The sequence below is a fragment of the Epinephelus lanceolatus genome, chromosome 10 (genome assembly GCF_041903045.1).
Source record: "Epinephelus lanceolatus isolate andai-2023 chromosome 10, ASM4190304v1, whole genome shotgun sequence".
NCBI classification, from domain to species: Eukaryota; Metazoa; Chordata; class Actinopteri; order Perciformes; family Serranidae; genus Epinephelus; species Epinephelus lanceolatus.
Window position 1 is genome coordinate 23,164,179 of NC_135743.1, and position 22,558 is coordinate 23,186,736.

General features: G+C 39.8%; 2 protein-coding genes across 3 annotated transcripts in view; one reads left to right on the plus strand and one right to left on the minus strand.

Annotated features, from left to right (window-relative positions):
• Nucleotides 1-2,032: 2,032 nt before the first annotated feature.
• jazf1b (JAZF zinc finger 1b) lies at nucleotides 2,033-20,795 on the minus strand. The gene is made up of 5 exons (XM_033639757.2): nucleotides 20,661-20,795; nucleotides 8,346-8,418; nucleotides 7,443-7,639; nucleotides 4,696-4,865; nucleotides 2,033-2,355 (listed from the first exon to the last, which is right to left on the minus strand). The coding sequence occupies exons 1-5, from the start codon at nucleotides 20,773-20,775 to the stop codon at nucleotides 2,179-2,181; spliced, it is 732 nt and encodes a 243-aa protein (XP_033495648.1). The 5' UTR covers nucleotides 20,776-20,795; the 3' UTR covers nucleotides 2,033-2,178.
• creb5b (cAMP responsive element binding protein 5b) overlaps nucleotides 20,559-22,558 on the plus strand; it is a 54,584-nt gene continuing 52,584 nt past the window's right edge. The window contains exon 1 of one of the 2 annotated variants that reach the window (XM_033639755.2): nucleotides 20,559-20,933. The gene's annotated coding sequence lies outside the window, so the exon portion shown is untranslated. The remainder of the gene's footprint in view (nucleotides 20,934-22,558) is intronic. The other variant, XM_033639756.2, reaches the window with a different exon arrangement.

The window sequence follows — 22,558 nt, forward strand, 5'->3', positions numbered from 1 at the left end:
TTATTCTAAATGTAACAAAAGTTTACATGAAGCAGCTTTTTGAAGAAATACAGTACATCACCATTAGTTTCTCCAAACAACCTCTGGTGTTGCCTTTTCATACACTTCATACTATTGGTTTTTTAAAATCCAGAAACATATGAAAATATAATTTAATGCACTTAACACAATAATACATTCACTATACACTATATCAAAGACTTCCCTCCATACTGGCAGTACAATACTGTCACAATTCTCAATTGGACCGTAGTTCCTCAATGCTAACATCCATGCAGTGAAGATGTTACTTATAATGGCTCAAAGTTTTTAAATCCCCAATCTTGTGGCCTATAAAGGGGAACTATGCCCATTTTCAAAAGTCATGCATGTCATTCCTATGATCTAAGACTGTCAAGAAATATAAGTAAACATGAACAACTCTCCCAAATCCAAAGCACTAAAAGTCAAATTTGCAATGTCATAGGGTGTAAAGTCTGGAGCTGCTCCATAGACAATGAATTGGCACAGATGTTTGAGATGAATGGGGAATGCACTGAGTATATGGGTCCATTGTCTGTTTCAGAACTGAGGACATTACAACAGAATAAAGCTCATTTGGCTATAAAAAAAACCCCCAAACATTCTGCAGGTCCACAAAATCAGTCTCCCATTCATTGTCTGTGGAACAGCTCCAGACTTTATACCTGACGACATCACAAGTTTGAGACTTACTTCTCTGATGTCTGGTTTTGAGGGAGAGTAGCTCATGTTCACAAACACTGATCGGACTTTCCTATGCCATGGAAGTAACTTATTGCAGTTCTTAATTTAGATGGTGTTCCTCTTCAGTTATTTCATGGATTTGATGGTATATGCCTTCAACAGACATATTTTTATGGCACAAAGTAGGAGCCGCATGTGTTAACCTCACAGCCCAACATAAATGTGCTAAATACATGGCTAACATCTGCCCCAGCTTTTCTCTATCCATGACAAACACAATCACATGGTTTCATAAGAGCGGGGAATCGGTGAACAGCAGACAGTCCGGGCCAAGCTGCCTGTGTAATGTCTGCATTCAGCTGATTTTGTCTGAACTGTCAAAATAAAGCCATACAAAGATCTGTACTGATTGGAATGGTTTACAATTCAAGGCAACTACTGTACATACAGAAATCTCACAATACTGGAAACACTGGAGGTTTGGTATACATCATCCCTTGGAGCAAAGTAGAACTTGCAAACTTCTGCTCTGAAGGCCTTTTCACCTCGTTTTTGGCTGCTACTGTACATAGACCAGAAACGAGATATTGGCAAAGAAAATGCTAATTTGTTGGCAACTTGTTACAAAAAGTGCTTTGATTCCTCGCTGTAAAAACAGCAAGGAAAAACTGCTTATGTTGTCAGGAAAGTGACCGGGAACGTTAGGCAGCTATGACACACTGAGTTCCCATGATCCCACTGAACAGCATTAAATACTATCTGAACGCTTGGGCAGGTGCTGAAATGCTTGCAAACGTCACCTGAGATCATCCTTTGGTGCTCACACACAAGTGTTTGCAGTAAAACAGATGAAAAAAGGTTTGGAATACTTGTGATATGAAAGGAAAAGTAACTGAGTCAAACAACTGATTATTAACATTAAGTCTGATAGAGAATGTCATACCACACGCATTCTGATTGATTGCATTTGCCTCTGTTGCATTTTAGGTTCAAATGCAACATATGCAAAGTAATGGATCCTACTTTCCTGAAAAAAAAAAAAAATACAAATCTTTCCCCAGTCTCCTATGACTTCACACTGCCTTTAAAGCAGGATACCTTACTGTACATGCAAGGCTACTCGTGACTTGGTGCGGCCATTCTCCAGTCTCCAGCGAGCCCTCATCATCAACGAGCACCATATGTCGAAACAAAATAGTCAGATAGATAAATGATAGCTTAATTGTGCAAAAATACAAAACTGTGAACTACATAAAGATTCAACATTCATAATAAAAGTTAAGGATGAATAATAACACATTTATACCATGCAATCAAAAATAGTGTCATAGCAAAGTGGGGTAAGAGAGAGAAGAGAAGGGGGAGGGGGCGGGGTTGAAAATGGTGGAATGAGAAACAGCCTCTGCTGGTGATGGTGGTGTTCAGATGGTTGGGAAGTGGCCTGAGGGAGAGTGCTGGTCACTCACTCGGTCTCTACTGCTGCATCTTACGGATGATGTCAGTAGAGATGGGTGGGTGGAAGTTGATGGTATGGTGGCGGAGACCCTGAGACGTTTTGTAGCTCTTCCCACACCGGCACTTGAAGGGCTTGCGCACCCTTATCTGGGTTCGGTGGCCGTTCTTGGCGTGATACTTGATCCCGTTCACATTCTGCAATGATGATGCAAAAAATATGACACTCAACCATCACTTAACATGGAATTACGCTTATAAGTTAACATGTACAACTGTGCTTCCACAACCATGTACATACATCATCAGCAAGGCCCGGGACGCCCACTCCAGTTGCGTGCTCAGTACTTCCCAAACACATGCATTGTTGCGAAAACACAAAGGTTACAGTCTCATGGAGGGCACGCCTCTCATGGCAGCACGTGTTTGGGAAGTAGTGAGCATATGACTGGATGAATGAGACTTGGGTTAAACTCAAGCAGCAACCTCAGGCTGAAAAATAAAGCCAAAGCAGTTTCATGAATGACCACTTAAGGCTGGCTCCAGATCCTCATAGACCCCCTTATTAAAATGCCCAACTTTACAGCAGAAATAAACATGTTTAAAGCCCAGTACAAAAAAAACAAACAGTTTTGGTCTTGATAGCTAATTTTCATGACAGTTGTACAGAAGGTGAATTTTTATATATCTCACCTGTTTGCATTTTATTCTGGCTTAAAGTTACGCATATTTAAGGGCTGATCGAGTGAAAGGTAGTCTGCAAGGCTTCACTACAGTCTATGAGTCACAGCTCCACCATCTCATTCAAACAGGGTCACTTCTGGCTGCAAAAAAACAAGATGTAACGGCCAAAATGCTAACCTTGAGGCTTCAAAACAGTTGTCCACAAACCAATGGGGGACGTCATGGTAGCTACATTTATTATGTTATACGGTCTATAATTATACTGCACGAGTTGTGTGAGGATTTGTGTTTTGATATAGCTTTGCTGTCATTAAATGTGGTCCCCAATGACTTTAATTCATAAAGAATGTTTGCCTTTTTGGATTCTTCGTTTACTCTGGAGGCATGCAAAGTTTTCTTCATGATTTCTACATAAGACACAGTGAGTAACTGACATACAAATAGCCATTTTGAAGGTAAAGTATTATTTTTAAGGCATATCTCTGGATCTATATCAATATACATTGCATTTTCTTTTATGCCTAATACTGTGAACCTTTGCACATCACCTAGAACAGTGTGGGGCAAGTCAAAATCTCAAGGCACACCTTTATTTATACCTGCACAAAATAGCTTCTTAACGTGTTATCACTCTTACCACGATGTAAGACAATGAAACAAGCAAAAATAAGACAGGTAGCTTACTGATACTGTCAATTACTTTTTCTCTTTTCTTTCGGTCATAGGTCGTCTTCGCTGGTGCTTTGTTGTAATTTGCTTCGTACAATAAGGCGATCCATTGTCCCACTCACAGCTTTCTCCTTTTGTCATCATCCTGTACACTGGCTGCCAATCAGGGTGTTTGATGTGTCACACGCTTATAATTCTCATGCTCAAATGGGACAAATTGGTTCCCCATGACGGTTTGTCAATCAAATCAAATTAAATTACATTTTTAGCTAGAGTTTGCCTCTTTATTAGGAACTGAGTGTGCACAACATGCTGATACAGTCAATTAAAAATTAATTCATAACTCTTTGTGCAAGCCAAGTTGAATATTGCAATAATAATGTGTGGTTGTCACAAACTCCCATGACACACCTGGATTAGCAGCACGGCACACCATTTGAGAACCACTGCCCTAGAAAATATGTTTGCTCATTCCCTCCTAGCTCATTTGTTTAACACAATAACATTGTAGAAATTTTTAAATAGTATTTCTTAATGTTTTATTGTAATGTATTGTCTATTCTATATTTGTTTCTTGTCAATGCATCAAAACACCAAAGATTTTGTGTGTGTGTGTGTGTGTGTGTGTGTGTGTGTGTGTGTGTGTGTGTGTGTGAAAACCTACTTGGCAGTAAACCAGATTCTGATTCTGATTCACATATATATATAAAAAGGAGGATGCATGCTGACAGTAGGCTATAGAGAGGGGAAATAAAATGCGTTCTTCAATCTTGTTCTGCCCCTAAACAGATGCCTAATGGTGCCTGCTGCCTCAGACTAAGTCATCGCCCATAACCCTGTCATTCACGTCAGCAATGCAATTTTCTCAAGCTGCACATAATTTATCAAAACCACACACGCCAGATGTGAACGGAAAATCCTGTAAAACTCCACATCACTGAAGTGGACTAGATGTATGCATCTATGTTGACAAGCTGTAATGCCCAGCTAAGAACTGATTTTCCATTGTCAACAGTGGGGAGTCACTTTTAATTTTACATGAGCAAATAAAATCACAAATCTCACAACACAAATATCTCAGATTTTTATTTGGTTTCTCCCTGGGCATGGTAAAATAATTTGCACCATTGCTTTATGTTTTATTTAAAGTGTGTATTCTAAGAGGAGATGCTGAGTGAAACCTACCTTGTATCTCTTTTTACAGCCTGGCACAGGGCAGGCAAAAGGCTTCTCATCTGCTCCATTCATGCACATAGAACTGAGGATGGACTCGGAGCTGATGGCGCTCTCCGTGGTCCACGATTCGTCACTATCAGACTCCTCAAAGTCTACCTCCTCCTCATCACACTCACTACCTGTGGGAGGGGGAGAGACAGAAAGTCAAACAGTAATTGACTCAGGGTATCATGACGAGACATGCGATCATACGAGCTGGAGCTCTGATTAATGGACACTTCATGACTAATCTGTGGCGATGAAATCCTGGCCTTTGAGCCTTCAGGCTCACAAGCGTGGACCGTTCTCAACATGTGCTCTGGGGCAGTGTTCCCATAATCTCTACTTCATGTGTTACAGTGCCCAAGTTTCCAGAAAGACTGAAATATGCCAATCGTGGGAAAGAATGTTTGCATTTTACTAAGGTCTTGGGATCGGAAATTTTTATCGATTAATTACAGATGTTATGCCAGAAGACAAACTAAAAAACCACAAGAGCTAAAAACAAGACAGAGCGTTCAAGACTATACACTCTACAAAACAACTACATGAGTACATGGGAAAACATGACAGGGGAAAGAACCTAAAGTTTTTCTCTGTTACATAATGTACACAGGAATAAATTAGACCAGTGGTTCTCAACTTTTTCATGTCAAGGAACCCTAAATTGATACACATTACGTCACAAAGCATTTTGTTTCAGGAACCTTTTGGTTGTCTGATACGATTAAGACCAGAATTCTATAGTTGTCAATTACAGTTGAGGAGATAACCGTGGAGGAAGAGAAAGCCATTATCAGAAAAGTCATTGTTATGGTCTGTAGTGAATTAAGTGAGTATAAACAATTCCCCATTTTTCTGAGTAACCCAGGGATCCTTGAGGGAGTTCCAGGGATCTAGGGAGTCTCGCTCTGCCTCTGATTGGCTTACCCGGGCATTCTCACCCTAACCCTAACCAATCTCATGCCTTTTGCCTAAACCTAACCACTTCAACCAATGAAGGCAACAAGCACTAGCCAGTCAGAGGGAGAGTGGGAGAGTAGGGCGTATCATGCCTTCACGTTCCTAGGAAACCCTAATTCGCCCCCTGGGCCCCATGGTTAAGAACCACTGAATCAGACAAATCAGCTGAACTATGAAAGCTGTGTCTCATTCTCTGTGGCTTGAATGTGAGTTTTATTAAAGATTGTCTCCTAAGCTCTCCTGCTGATGCTTTTACTTACAGGATAATAACTGGAGTCATAACTGCTGAGTCCATCAACCAAGTAATGGGAAACATTCAAATCTAACAACAATTTAACAGTGAAAATATCACACAAGTGGGATGAAGAATTATCAACAAGCGACACGTAATCATATCATTTCAGTTTTAATCAGCCATTTAAGTGATTACAACTGACAATTGAATCTCTTATCATTTGAAAAGTGAATAAAGCTGCTACAGCTGCTTTTCTAAGTGAGTGAGCCATCGATTTTATCCTATATGATACTTCATTAGAAGCCTATAAGATTATTGTTTTATCCCTTAAAAGCACATTGACTCTTCGCCTTATTGCCCTACTCATAAGAAGTAACTAAGTAAGCTGGCAGAAATTCAGATACATTTCAGCAGGGTGGGTGCCTGCCTTCCTAATGTCTTGAAAACAGACCTCCTGGTTGAAGGTCTCCTTGACTGCTTCACCACTCTGCTGCTATCTTAATAAACAATGCATAACATGTATTTCACTGCAAACGGTCACTACATTCTGTACTTCTTACTAGAGATGTGAGTGTGTTAAAGGGTGACTTCATCTGTGTTCTTTTACCTGTTTTTCAAATGGAAGCCAAAAGCAGTGATGTAGATTAGACCAATGATAAGTGAAAGGGACAGTTCGTATTTATTTGAAGTGGGGTTGTATGAGTTACTTATCTAGTCAATGTAGTAGATGTTGATGAGTACACCCCCAGTTTGATGAAGAAGACAGGAGTACCACCATGGAAGCTAAGCAATGTACCGCTGTGGACGGGGGCAGCAGCAACATGTATTTTAGCCACCCCAAAAAATCAATATGAGTGTAAGTGTACACTATATTTAGAATATTTTCACCACTTTACATTGCAGTCAGACAGCCCTCATTTGAGGACTTGGCTCAGATTCCGGAGTTACTCCTTAAGGAATCTGGTCCCGTTTGATTTGGCGGTGGATACCTCTGGTGACCACATGCCTTTGCTGACCTAGACCCCAGCGGGTTTTGAGCCCTAGACCTTCTGCATGGAAGACGAGTGCTCTAACCACTACACGAGGGCCCCTCTTTCAAGCCAGACTACTTTGACAAAAGCAGTAATTTTACCTCACAGAACACGGGAGTTGATGGTCCACCAGCTAACGTGGCGTCCACAGCAGTACATTGCTTAGCTTCCATGCTGATTTGGGGGTTAAAGGAATATAGTTTATTTGGTAAACCGATGGCACAGAATTCTTAAAAAGGCTCGTCTTAGTCACAAAGTGGCAAATTAGGCAGGCTATGTGTAGCAAAGTCATCATGCAGAAACCTACGTCTGGTCACGTGGGGAAATGTTTTTAGAAGGGCTTGGGAAAATTTCCATTTTGACACTAAAACATACGCACAAATTTGAATAAATAAAGAATATTGCTGGGAAGCTACAAAATGATATATGCACCTCAAAATAAATAAATGAATAAATAATGGACATGCCCTTTAAAGATGGCTGTGTACCTGTAGGTGTATTGCTGCGGAAGGAAGAGGAAGGGGTGATGGGTGGGGTGACTGGAGGGGTGAGGTTTCCACTGGTGTGGCGAGGCGGAGTGGAAACACTGCTGCGAGACAGACTGCCTGACAGAGACAGAGACAACTTGGGCTGCACCTTCTTCTTCAAAGTTTCATGTTCTCGCCGCGCAGCATCTGTCATGAACCTGGCATTGAAGGATGTAAGACCAGTCAGGGTTTGCAGTCTGTCTTATGAAAAGGGGGTCATGTTGTTCAATGTACAATGAGCAGCTTGCTACTGTAGGACTCCCCTGATGTTTACAAAGTTCTGCTATTAAAGGTTTGCTACTGTAACACACATGGTTAGAAAAAAACAACATATAATTGGCTCTATTCCCATCAAAACAAACCTTAAGCTGGATTTATGATGGATAGTAAAGTCTTTGGTAAACGCGTATCATAAAAATGAAATGTTAACATAGACATTGTTAAAGCAAAAGTGGAATTAACAAATTAAGCAATAACCACATCAAGATGTGTTTGTGAAGGCAGGGAGACAGCGGCAGACCTTCTTGTATGCTGGCTTGTTGCATAAGACTTTTAAAACCACTATTTAAGCACCATATCAAAGACGACTGGGATGACTCTGGTGCAATAAAAAAACAAAACAGCTACTAAATACTGAAGCAATACATATAAGCAATCCACCAGATGACATTTGAAACTGCTGGTCGTTGCTTATAGGAGCTCGTAGGACACAGCAATAATACTCACTGATGCAGAGGACATCTGAAGATAAATTTTTACGGGCCAAATGTCATAATTGTATCAGATTTAGAAGGCAGATTTACTTATAATTGAATACAAACGCTGCTGTTTTCTTTCTCGATAATTGTTCATACATTTCTTTACCTGTTGATGTAGCTGAGGGCAACATATGTCGGCTGCTGCTGCTCCTGCTTCTCCAGCTGACGGGGGTCTGTATCTGAGCAGGCGAGAGAGAGATAGAGGTTAAATCTTGTCATATAAGGCAATACTGAGAATAGCAGTGTGCTTGTTTTCTAGTTTTTTTTTTACAGCGCCATTTTCTGTTTTTCTCCCTATGTGGGATGGCTGGTTCATCCTGCACTGAAGTCTTTGCTTCACTGGGGGAGGTTTGCACAGTCCAATCCATCTTCAAACAATAATCCTGACCAACCAGAAGATGGTAGTGCAGTAGGGCTGCCACTAACGATTATTTTCATTGTCGACTAATCTGTCGATTATTTCTTAGATTAGTCGACTAATCATTTCATCGAAAAATGTGTTAAAATGTTGGAAAATGTCGGTCTGTCTCGCCCAAACCCCAAAATTACGTCATCTAATGTCTTGTTTCATACTCACTCCAAAGGGTTTTAGTTCACTGTCACAGGAGAATGTGTAAAGCTGCCAATATCTGAACGTAAGAAGCTGCAATAAGAGTATTTTGGGGTACTTTTATAGTACTTTTCTATGAAAAATTACTCAAACCAATTAGTTGACTACTAAAATAGTCACCGATTATTTTAATAGTCGATTAGTCATCGATTAGTCAACTAATCGTGGTAGCCCTATAGTGCAGTGACAAGGTTTCTTCACTGGCTTCTCACTTACAAATTCTCCCAGTTGTTTTAAATGAATTATACTGCGGTGCCTTGAATATCTTCGCACTGCCCAGACACAAGAGGAAAGGTCCAGGGCTGGTGTACACTATATTGACTTTATTGATTTTTAAAGGTATTGTAATTAAAATCCAGATTTTAGTTCAGATGTAAAACATGGGTCATCAATGTAGAAACACATTGACACAGTGGAAACATAATCAGTACAAACTTTTCAGCTAGATTTACAGCAGTTATTGTACATCTATGAAAAAGAACTTTTCAGTACAAATGTTGAATTTGTTTTATCTTTTGAATGATAAAGATCAGAGAGTCCCCCCTGAGCAGTGCATTTAGTGGCAAACAGTAGCAGACAGTGGCTGAATTGGGTGAGTCTCAGGTATAAATGTGTGTGCATGAAAGTCAGGAGTTGGGCTGTCAAAGAGCATACACGCTCAGCTGACTCGACGAATACAGGCCTATAAAAACTACTTAGTAAAAATAATCAAAATGCAGGATATTGTGCAGTGTGTAGTACAATTAGTTTGAACATGATGTCACACACCACTGTCTAGACTACAGTCATTGTTTAGTTAAGTATTGCTGGAGAAGCGCCACAGTTTCCATGCTGATGCTGGTTACTTGACTTATTTCATCTTGACTTATGTACACTGTTTTTCATTTTTTGAAGTTAGTTTAGTTAGTCATTTATTTTATACAAGTTACTCTACGCTCCACGATTAGGCTACTTAACTGTTGGTAAAATGCAGGGTCCAGGCAGTCTGAAGCTATATTCTGCAACACTACTTTTAATTAAAATATACAAGGAAAAAGAAACATATCAAGTGCCTCCACTTTTGAATTTCCATGGCCATTTTGAAAAGCTGCACGGCAGACGCCACATTGCTCATACATGACCACACTTGACACATACTGCGTTTTCCCATGCTGTGCTCCAGACATTCATCTTGCTCAGCAGTGCTAAATGTACAACAATAGCCAATCTCCACACCCTGAGGTGAAGCGGGCCTGACTTCAAACGCTCTTCCCGCTGCCGTCCATGTGGGAGAAGAGAGATGCCCCATAAAACAACAGTGTCTACCACTTACCAGCTGAGCCTCCCTGTCTGCCTCTGACAGAGCTGTGAAAGACTGCCACCCCCATGTGGTTAAATCTACTGCTTGTTTCCATCCACAAGCTCATTTATGCACAACACTTACACCTAAGGCTATTTGTAACATTAAACTTTCAAATTATGCTTTTGTAAGGCACTTTGATGGCAGCGCAGCTTTAACAGAATCTGCATATTCAGCAAACAAAAAACTAAACTGCACAGTCCCAGCTGATATGATTTAAAACGCCAATGATATAAAACATATGGAAATAGTGTAGTTAAAACTGTCTTGGTTAAAGGGAAAAGCAACACCTTTGTGAGGCTGTAATAAAACCCTGAGTCATACTCAATTATTGCTTCCACGATGTTGGGCTTTTCCTCCTGTTTGTTTGTTTGGAACAAAACACCTAAAACAGATTTCCATTAAATGTCTGCTGGACAGAAAGACACAGTGCCAGAGAAGAAGTGATTAAACTTCGGTGGTTCTCTCTTATATAGGGCTCCACCATTCGGTGATGTTTTGTTTTCACCGAGATGGGGACAGAAATTTGACTCCAAACTCTCACGGTGTGTCTGAAGGGGCAAGACTGCGGGTTAAAGGCTTGGGCGGTATCTATTTTTTCTTACCTTATTGTCATTGTCATTGTAGCACGTATGACATTGTCTAGCCTAGTATGATTTATTTCTTATATGCAATTAGCTACTTAGACAAGTCTTACTGACTTTAGATACTTATGGCCCATAGAATAGGCTAATGAATGAATGAATGCTGTGGTGGATACTGACACATTAGTGGGCAGAACAGAGATTATGTGTTGAATAAAATCATGTGGCTACTAAACTGCTTTTGTGGTCGCAAGAAGTTGTGTCAAGATAAAGTTATATGTGGCAATATTTCCAGAGAGGGCCAGAGGCACTGTTCTTTTTTTACCACTCCTGTAACGTTATCCCCACCACTCACAGTCGCCATCTTTCTCAGTTCAACTGCCTGTTCCATTACCAGAGAATGACTTCTGGTGGCAGAAACTGTACACTACAATACATTGCCTAAATGCAGCATCTCTGTATCAGTTTAATAGAAAGACAGTTTTGACAGTATTGGAAAAAAAAAACCCTGATAAAGAATACCAACTGGGTATCCGCACCATCAGTTATCAATAACTGTCAAGTTTTGGAAATTGGCATTAAATGTATGGTCATAAATTGATCTTGTTTACCTGTGATTCAATAACAAATTTTCTGAACTGAAACAGGAAGCTAATTTTAAACTGTATTTTAGTTAAGAAAAATTGTTATATAAAGACTTTGTGTATTTTCTTAAATGGGAAAAAAGATTGAGTAAGAACACACGTTTATAAGGTATCCAAAGAGTATTATTTAAGTCACTGACTGGCATTCGTTTGGAGAATGTCGAGGCAAGACATAATTGCAAATCAGATATTTGTTGATGTTCTCTGCATTCTTACTTCAGGTACTGTCTGACCTGGTAATCACTCAAAATGAGCTCTTGAAGTATTATTAACTTCATTCAACTTCTCTTTGGTTGGAGTTTATCACTAATGCTGCATTCACATGCTCTTCGGATGGTCCCACTCCCCACTTCAACTTCAGTGTGTTCATGAGCTTTGAAGTCGTAATGTGCAAACAACATGGACGCTACAGAGAAAATGTGTTGTATTTTATTGTTCAGAGCATTTAACGTCCCAGTGAAGATTCATCTTGCTCTCCAAGTAAGGTGAAACAGTTTGAAGCTTTATATTGCAAAGTGATTTTGTCTTAGACTTGTTGCTGCACCCCAAAACCACTAAATATTGCTTTACCTGGCTTGCTATCAGGGTTATTGCTAAAAAATAATTTTCTAACGAATCTAGGTGGACAAGAACTCAAAGATACAACCTAATACTATATTAGAAATTACATGTGAGCAAAAATAATATTCAACATGTGAATTAATAAAAAGTTTCTTAACATCAAGCAAACACTTACTTCGTCCATCATGTTTCTGTGTAATACAACGTCAACCCGGCAAGTCGTGTACCAACATTTTTGCAGACTTTCCGAGTTGTTGTTCCAACTTAAGGGGCGTTCTGTGAACTTTACCAGTGGGAACTAATTTTTCCAATTATTCCAACACCTCATGAATGCAGGGTAATCCTCATCCTGTCATCTAGAAGCCATATTGAGACATCTATGCACATGGACAAACACTAAAACGGAAGACTACCAACACGGTGTATAAATTGAAAGTACAGACACACCATCTACCACCATCTATAAAGGAAACACACAGCACAGACTGCACTCTCTGCTTTAACAGTGTAAGCTACTGGCTTAATTCTGTCATGAGGGTGGAAGTTGATGTTGACCAGAAGAACTCGACCCAAACCACATTTAAGTATACGTGAGAAAGTTCGTGTTTTAGAGGTCTAACAGGAATCTAAGTCAACAAACCGATGTCAGTCTTATTGAAAAGTATACATGGGCGACGAAAGACGCAGGGCATCATCCACTCAGTGGTTACAGCCAAGCCACTTGGTTGACGATGAAATAGTGGCAAAGTTTTATGATACTGGCAGGTAGGCTGTAAGAACAGCTTAAACCTCAGCGCCTACGGCTCAGGAGGGTTCTCTCAAGGCCTCAGTCGTAAGCAAGTGTTTCATTAACAGTGGCTTTATCCCCAGTGAGAAGGACAGCACACCTCTCTCTACTCTCCAGCCAAAGTCATGGAAACACAGAGTAGGACAGACACAGTCATAACGGCACTAGTCCCCCTGCCAAAAGCCGGAGGCAGTGCAGAGACTTTTCTGAGTGCTGTGAGTTGGTATGTGTGTGCGTGAGTGCGCAAGAAATCCCTCCTAAGATCCCTAATGAGACTCAGGGAGTGGAATGGCAGCCTGCTTGCAGACCGCTCAAACAGCAGTGGATCAATCTGTTCCCACACACTGTAAATCACACACACCTCAGGTGGGGACTGGGGTGAGGGAGGCCTGCAGGGGCCAGTTCCCCCGCAGCCTCTGCTATTCTTTTGGGGCCACCAGCAGTCAAGGACCGGGACGAAGGCGCCTCAGTTAGAGATGAGAACCCCTCTAATCAGACTACACAGGTGGTCCACCTTGGTGGCCGACTATTAAGAAACCTAGTTGGAAACAAAAACTGTGCTTATTCACCATCGCTAATTCCAGAGGCAAACAATCCAGTTCCTATAAGGCCCAGTGATTGTTTATGTATGAGTGGAAGTCAGGTGTGGGATAAAGAAGAGAATGTAAAAACAGTTTGAAAACATTTAATAGAGTTTCATAATGAGGCTCTTCATTTTTTTTATGCTGTGATTTTTTAAAAGATGTAGCTTAAACATTTTCTTATTTCAAAAAAATCAAAAACACAAGTTTCCCACTTTACGCATATTTCGTTTTCTGCAATTGCAGTTCACAGCAAACAGATTTCTCTCTTGGCAAAGCAAAGAAAAAAATCTGGATAAAATATAAGAAAGCTGCTGATTGTCTTGCAGGTCTGGAAAAACCCTTATAGTAATTAAAAAAACATTTAGTGAAACAACACCCACTCTTAGAAATACAGCAAATTTCCAACCAGAGTTTTGCATTAGATTTTTAAATGCATTTCTTAACTATTTTTTTAAATATTCAAACACCCTGATAATTTTCCTGAAAAAACAAACAAACAGCAAAGCTAATATACCCTACATATTTCTAACTTCATCAACCCTGTTTCATGCTTAATGCGACAGGTTCCTCACAAACCTCTTCTTTTGAAGCATTCACTATGCCTGTTGTTAGTGTCTATATGTGAAGTATGTGTATGGGAGCATAAACTGACTGAGTCAGTGTGTGAGTGCAGAAAACATGATGCAATAACATGTTCTCATTAGGGCCCCTGTGACGGCCTGCAACAGGAAACCAACGGACGATCACACAACAAACCTTCCTAAGGCAACGGGGGAAGTGATGCCTGCTGCCCTCTTGTAACGCCCTCCACGACCCTCTCCCTCCCACACACACACACACACACACACACACACCAGACGCACAGCTCCCTCTCTCATTTCCACCAGTGTCTGGCTCTTCCATCCACCCTCATGGCCAAATGCGCTGTGGGGTAGAGCAGAGTGGTGAGCATTATGGTGACATGTTTATGGCGGCTGTGAGCAGCGGGGGACATTACCAGGAGTGGTGGCACAGGTAATTCATTACGATGTGACCTCTGAGGAGGAAATGAAACGGAGTCAAGCTCCATGTGCAAGCTGCCTTTGCGGGTTACTGAAAAAAAAAAAATACACGGGGACGTTAAAATGAACTATTATAAATACGTATAGCACAGACGGCAGCTTAAACATTCATGTGTGCTAAGTCACACACAAAGACACGTTTGTACAAACACACAGGCAAAACACAAAGGGAAACACACAAAAACACACACTTTCATCACTGCTCATTGCAGACATATGGTAGTTGGAATTGTGATGTTCATTCGAGCTGCAACTAATGACTATATTCATTTTTGATAAATCTGGCGATTATGTTCTTGATTGATTGTCTTGTCTGATCAACAGTTCAAAGATACTCAGTTTACGATGATATAAAATTGAGAAAAGCTGCAAATCAATACCATGGAAGAGCGGTAACTATATATACATGAACTGAATATTTGCCATTTTTGCTTTCAAGATGACAGGAGCACTGAATCCACTGACAAAATAGTTGCAGACACATTTCCTGTAAATAGAATAATTGAACAATTGACGGATTATTTCAGCTCTAATGTGTGTTTTTCAACACAGATGCCAGTGGTTTTAGACTGATATCCAGCATTTGCCATCACTCAGTCAAACTGCATGTTTGGTAAACTGGAAAAGCAAAGTGACACAAGCAGGTTTGCTTAAATCCATAGGTGGATTATAAGATGAGAGGCCCCGTGGGCACAGATAAGCAAAGGGCCCCACCACATCTCCTACGCAGGAGCAAGACACACAAACTATGTTGTGGTTTTTGTGTCTTTTTGTAGTTGTTTGGGTCTCTGTAAAGTAATTTTGTGTCTTTTTGGTCATTCTATGTCACTTTGTAGTCATTTTGTGTCTCCTTGTGGTTGTTTTGCATCTCTGTCATCATTTTAAGTCTCTTCGACATCAGTACATGTTAATTTCAATGACATTATGCAGGTAAAGGCCAGGGGGGCCCTGACACTTTAGGCCCATGTCTATGCCCGGCAGGCTCATTCAGTAATCCATCCATGCTTAAATCCATAATATTGGGTGGGCTATCAGCTCTCAGAACTACACTTATATACAAAGGTCAGAGAATTTCAGAGACACACTAGGTTACTGTAATTTGCAAAACAAGACATGAAAAATAAAAATGAACAGAAAAGTTTTAGGTTCAATTTCACTTTTACACTCTAATTTATGTCACTGTGGGAGGAACCTTCATATCTACAGCATTTGAAATAGGAAAATATAACATGTGTTTAACATGATCCGTTGAAGTATTGAACAAAATCTCATAAGAAATGTAACAAATTTCTGCAAATATATTATTCTGGTGTGCACTGAACTGCCCGTCTGTGTTGTGTGATGTCCGCACAGGCCGTACATCATCTCCTCTGAAGAATGTTTTATCGGGTACAGGAGCCCCTCATGTCGCAGTCACGGCACAGGAACAGGAGCACTGCTGTCGGGGGATGGGGAAATGTAATTAGGCCCACCAGGTGCACAGATCAGGGAACTAGTTACTGCTTCCCAAATTTATTACTTCCGTGCAGATTTTGGGGGTGCATACCAAAAAATCTACTAAATGAGCCTCCAGTGAGAATTGGCAACAAACAGATTCATTGTTGCTAAGCCTGGACACTTCAGGCCATCAGTGTGCCAGGCCTCAGCAACACACACACACTCACAGATCTGAATAACACGGTCGCTATTTGCTTCTGCTCTACAGTGGCCTGGTCGCTCAGTGACAAAGTAAACATTTCACTGACTTAGTGCATGATGTTTTTTCATGCCACACAAGAATACCAGACCATTGAGGAGATCTTTCAAGCTTAACATGACTTAGGCTCAGTGTTAAAACTGTCCTCTGGTCTTACTGGTGTTTTCTGGGGCTCATTAGCAATCATGTCCTTTAACATTACCTGAATTTGTTCACAAAGGTCTGAGCGGACCAACCAACATTCATATTAAATGTGCTGTTGCAGTGGTGGACAAACAGTAACAGATCCATTTTGTGTTTGTTTTATCATATTTGATGTGGAATGGAAATTATTCTGTATAAATTATTATTATGTATTAAATTTGATTGATAATTTGATATTTGTTTTTTTAGATTGTAATTTAAGTTCTTCAGGACAGTCCTTTTCCACATGACTGTATGTGTTTGTGTGTATATTAAGATCAAAATCTTATAGCATGGAGCTTTTAAACTGTGCATCATCAGCTTTTAACAGTGATGTCTTTGGGGCTTCATATATTTCAAAGTTAGTGTAATAATCTCCTTCAAGTACAGTGATTTAATGGTACAAAACTACTCTGGAAGGATTATGATGTATCAAGTATAAGGATTATTTAAATTACCAATTATTTCTCTCTGTAATTTGCCAATTATGATTTTCAATATGTTTTCATTTACTGAAGATTGGCCCTTTGAGCTGGTTACTGTATGACACATTACGCTGGGTTGTTAAATGAGTCTAGCAAGAAAGTTTTGGCCTATAATATCCACCATAAGCTTTTACTGTACAGACCAAGGTCTGAGGAAAAGCCTCTCAACCAGCAGCAGAGCAGCGCCACCTCTTGTTCACAGACCCAACCAGCAGGCTGGCTGGGGAAAATGGGGACAAGAATGTGTGCTTGTTTTCCAGGCGCCTAATTATAAAGGAGAATGTGCTTTAAGCAGCAGGCCACCAGATGAGGAGGAAGACAGGCCAAATCAAGCACTCTCTCTGTAATTATGCTTCACAGGCACTTGGCACAACGCGCAAGATTTCGCACTTCTCAGAGTGGGCACAGGCCAGCGGACAAAGGAGGGGGGGCAGCAAAGTTTTTCCACTCCGAGCCAACTAATTGCCTCATTATTCCCCAATAAGTCATTTGGAAGCATTTTTTTCTGACGCTAACACCTCAGACACATGCACGGCACACAATCGGAGGGCAGAGGATATTAGAGCCAGTCAAGCAACAAACAAGAACAACAGAGACAGCTGGGCCTTGTCAGCTTCAATAATATGAGTCTGAAATATTAGATTGGGAAACAGATGTAGGAACTAAGAGAGTGTCAAACTGTGAGGAAGGGAATTCACTTTGTAGACTCGACTTCAGATATAAATGCTCTAGCACATCACAAAACTGTTCACAGTATAATGTAAAAGGTATGTGAGATAAAACTAAATGAATTAGTAGTTTCTGACCCTTTTTTAAATACACTTTTATGCACTCTATTTTTTATGTATTCTATTAAACACATGGATGTAGCAAAGAAGTATGGAGGACCAAAACATAGAATAAATATAATGAATAAATAATTAAATGTGTATGTATTTAATAATAAAGTGAATTAATTCTATAAGTAAATCGGACTGTGGCACATAACGCAACCACCTGGGAATTAGATAAAAACCCTGATGAAGATGAAATTCTCATATAAACTCAGGACCATACTTTTATTTTTACAAATTAGACTACTTAAGTAAATTAAAGCATAACTTTTCACCTGTACACAAAGATGACTTTGACCAATATAAAGCCCTTTGGAAGCACATACATTTGTACATTTTTTCTACACAGTAAAGATAACATGATTTCATTAAACACACAAGTTAATGCTGCTCTGATTAAATGGGCACCATCTGGAATTGGCCATCAATCACACAAATAACTCAAACAGAAGTCTGAAATTTCATCAATAAGAAAAATGTATCATAAAGTAACCTAGGCAAATAAATATTTTCATAGCTTAATCCATAATGTAATGTTTGACTTTCCAATATGCACACACAGGGAGTCATTGTTATTGTCTTGCCTCACATGAACTACAGGAGGCGCTGTTGATTATGGTGGGACTTGAAGTGCAGTCAGCAGGGCAGCATTTGAGCTGCTGTTTAGTGTTCACTGATTGTGATGTTAAGGATGCTATGAATTGATGGTGCTGTGTACTCTAGACCAGACTTCAGGTGGGACTGGATATGATTTCAATTCAATGAAATAAAGGATAATAAAATTGTATATTTTTTCAAACCATGATACAGTTGTTACAATAACAGAAGCCAAGTCAAAGTCCAAATCTTTACATCACCATGGCAACACAGTCTCTAATAAACTGCTGCAGGAGTACATGCAATTATTTATTCTAGCCAGTTCCACATGTCTGCCTTAAAAATGTATTTGTTTTTTACTTTTTCCGATGGTCGGACTTGGGGTGGCCTATCCTTTAAAATCACATGATGACAACTGATTTAAAAAAACAACAACAAATAAATGATTATAAAAAGTTGTACAAAGTTGTAAGATTTGTGGACTTGTGATCAACACCGATGACATCATGCACTCTCAAGAGAGATTTTTTAATCAAATGAATACTACAACTTGTGGCCTTTCACACAAGTGTGCATAACTCATAGTTTGTCACTCAGTGGACAAACTGTCACAGCAAAAGCTGAAGATGATTACTATCTAACTATTTTCTTCTCAGAAACCAATACAGTATCTGAGTTTTTCCCACCTACAGTATATCAGCTGACAAAGGTGATAGCTATAGGCTACCTATATGGATATGGAAATAGATATATCCATATACTGTAAAACTTCAATTAAAAGTCCCAATTAAATGCCCAGTCCCTTTGTCTAGCCTGGTGTGGCTACACATTTTGACAAATAAACGCCTGTCTCAATAAGACACCTGGTCTCGTTTCCAAGCAGCAATTTTTTCTTTGGATGTATAAAAGTGGGTTGTTGGCTACCTCAAATGATGTGTCCATTCCTCGATTAGGGTTGTAAGAGTTCTCAGATCAAAAGAATCAAAAGGATTTTTCATAAAAATGAATCCAAGTTGTGAGTATTGTTTAAACAGGATAAAGTGATGTTGTGTCGGTATGCCGGGTGCCGTAATCCTCGAGTGCCATAACTCGCCCTCTCTCTGATGCACTGTCTGTCGGAGCTAGATCAAATGAATGATTCATAATTGATTTATTATCTGAAGTCTAATTTTTAAACAAGTGATATTCATACTGATTGAAACAAACAATTTGGTTGTATTTCCCAATCTTTGCTGAGCAACAGTTTTGTGTGAAAGAAATTCAAGGCCTTTCTCATATAGATGCCTGTCCCAAATATAAGCCTGTTGATTTCAGTGATTTAAGCGAATAATAGCCCAGGCTATTAACTGTTAAAAGTTTTATAGTATGTCTTAGGCACTTATTATTGTCATTTTTATTAAATACTCTCACTCATTGTAATTACTTAGCATGTCAGAAATATGAGAATATGACACATTTCATGAGAATTCATGCTAATGCCAGTATAGATAGATAGATAGATAGATAGATAGATAGATAGATAGATAGATAGATAGAATGCATCTCTACATCCACCCTGTCAGAAACACTCTCTGACCAGACCAAAATGCAACATCTGCTTGGAGAAAACAGTGTCAGCGCCATAGATACAGCAAGATATGTAGCTATGTAGTGCATGTCATGCCTAAGAGACAACCAACACAACAACATTATAGTTCATCTCATCATTGATCTCACTTTGCCTTTTTATTTACTCCTTCACTTAAAACGTTTTTCTCATTTAAAATTAATGTCTATGCATTTGAAATAATACATTGTCTGTCTTAATGTGTAATTGTGATTTGGCAACACAATGTCATGCCAGTAAAGCTTATTGAGTTGAATTGAACTGAACAAAAATCTAATAACTGAAATATGCAACAATATTTGCAAAGACATAGCTAATAATATGATAAAGAGACTTAAAGCTTCTTAAAGTGATAAAAAACAAATAAGACATGTTGAACAGTGACTTGGTGAGTGCAGAGTGCATCCTGAGCTCCAGCAGGTGATATAACTGTTCGACACTGTCAGGCGGACTGAAACAAGCTGACAAGTAAATAATGTATCTACGGTGGCTCGTGCAGGCTGCAAGTTAACTCACAGCGCTTCCAATGCAGCGCTGCGCGCGGGCCTCGCGCTGCAATAATTTTGCACGAGCGACTCGACGGAACGTAAAGAAACGGTCTCCCGGTTGGTGCTTCAGTGCCGCTCTGCCGCTGTTACAGCTGTCTTATCACTGACAGGGCGTCGATACAGAAATACAGGTGGCGGACAGGAACTGTTATATCTACACACAAACATCAACAGCCACCACACCTAGCAACAGGGTTGTCAGGACGCAGGAAGTAACTTGCTAGCTCGCTAACTTAGCCACTTATGCTAGCTGCAAACCTCGGCCATTGCTAGCTGCGACGCTCAGTATTTATCGGCTCTTACCGATGTGGTTATCCTCGATGTGCACGATGAGCTCGGCCAGAGAGTCGAAGTGAAGTCCGCAGCCCCCGAACCTGCAAGCGTTGGAAAAGAAAGAAGCAGCGGCGATGCCTGTCATGGTCGTTGCTGCATTGGAAATGAGGGCAGGCGGCAGCAGCAGCGAGCAGCGGGGAGACAGCAGGCGGACAGCGGTGGGAACAGCTGGAGCGGCAGGGGCGGTGCGGTGACTTCTCCGAGCTGCGTCAAACCAACTGGAGACAGACAACCAGACCGGAAGTAAGGCGGTGTGACTTTCATTCATGCTTTCATTACAAGAACATACACTGTCTTTAAAGATACCGGTAGTCAATATTCATAGACACACAACTGATCTAATAATCGTGAATTTATTTAACTACATTAATATTTATCTTAAAGTTATGATAAACAAACAAAATGAAAAGTATGAGACAGTGGGCCCCTGGGCACAGACATGCAGAAGGCCATATAGGAGCAAGACACACTGACTTTATGGTTGTTTAGCCTCTTTATGTTGTTGTTTTGCATGTGTGTGTTGTCATTTTGTGTTCCTGTGGTCTTCATTTAGTCATTTTGAGTCTCTTTGTAGAAGTTTTGCATGTGTTTGTTGTCATTTTGTGTCTCTTTGCAGCTGTTTTGCATCTCTTTGTAGTCGTCTTGTGTCTGTTTTTGGTCATGTTGAGTCTCTTCCTGGTCAGATGTTTGTCATTAGGTGACATTTTGCAGATGGAGGCCAAAGGGGGAGGCTCCTGACACTCTGGCATCCTGGGCCTGTGCCCTGTTGGCCTGTTCAGTAATCCATCCACGAGGAACACAATTGAAATAAATTCATTTTAAGGTTGATCTAATCAACTTATCAGTTAAACGAGTACATTATAAACAAATCAACTAACTTAATATCGCCACTAAAAAAGTCTAAGAGCCTAGTCTAAACTAAATATAGAATATTGTTTATATTTTTAACACGTCAGGTAATTGTATTGTCTCTCAGGGTGTAATTCTCAAATAAATTAGTGGATTTGTATATTCGTATATTATATTGTTACTATTATGTCATGACCCATAGTAATAATGAAACAGAAGATTCATTACAATGTCAGCAAAGGCACAGTTTGCCCATGTAAAAATTATGCAACTCTGACGCAGTTATTTGTAATTATAAAATACTGAGGGAAGTTTTTTTTTGTTTGTTTTTGTTTTGTCTTACTTGACACATGTAGTTTGTGTAGTCAGTACAGTTGGCAGGATTCAGGAGACCAAGGGACTTTCAGTAGTGAATCAGCACCCTTACTACAAACTACCTGCTGAATCTTTACAGTTTTTCAGTCTGTCTCCTGGTGCAGTGCCTTCTCAAAAGGTGCTGCTTTAACAAACTGTCAAGTGTTTGTGTCCATGTATAGCCACACTAAAATGATCTAATAATTATTCCATTATATTATATTATATATTATTATATTATTGCTATTATAATAATTATTATTATTATTACTACTATTATTATTATTATTTATATTATACAGTTGTGACATGGATTACACACTGGAGCAACAAGTAGGTGCAATACAGAATATGCCACAAGATGGCAGTGTTGATCAGTAGATAAAAATGAGTCACGTCTATTCTTTGTGTTTAGTAATTTAGGGGATCTTCTACAATTATCCCAAACTTTGCCAACAGTGTTGTTACATATATGATGCTACTAAGTACTGAAAGAGAGCAGAGTCAAATACATTTAAAATACAAGTTGCTTCAAGCTTCTGTTCGATGTTATCACGACGTGTTTAGCACCATCGAGATCACTTGATGCATGTGCTGTGTGGTAATTGTATTCATTTGGTTGTTTGAGATAGAGATGAGCTAGAAAAGAACACATGTTGCCATTT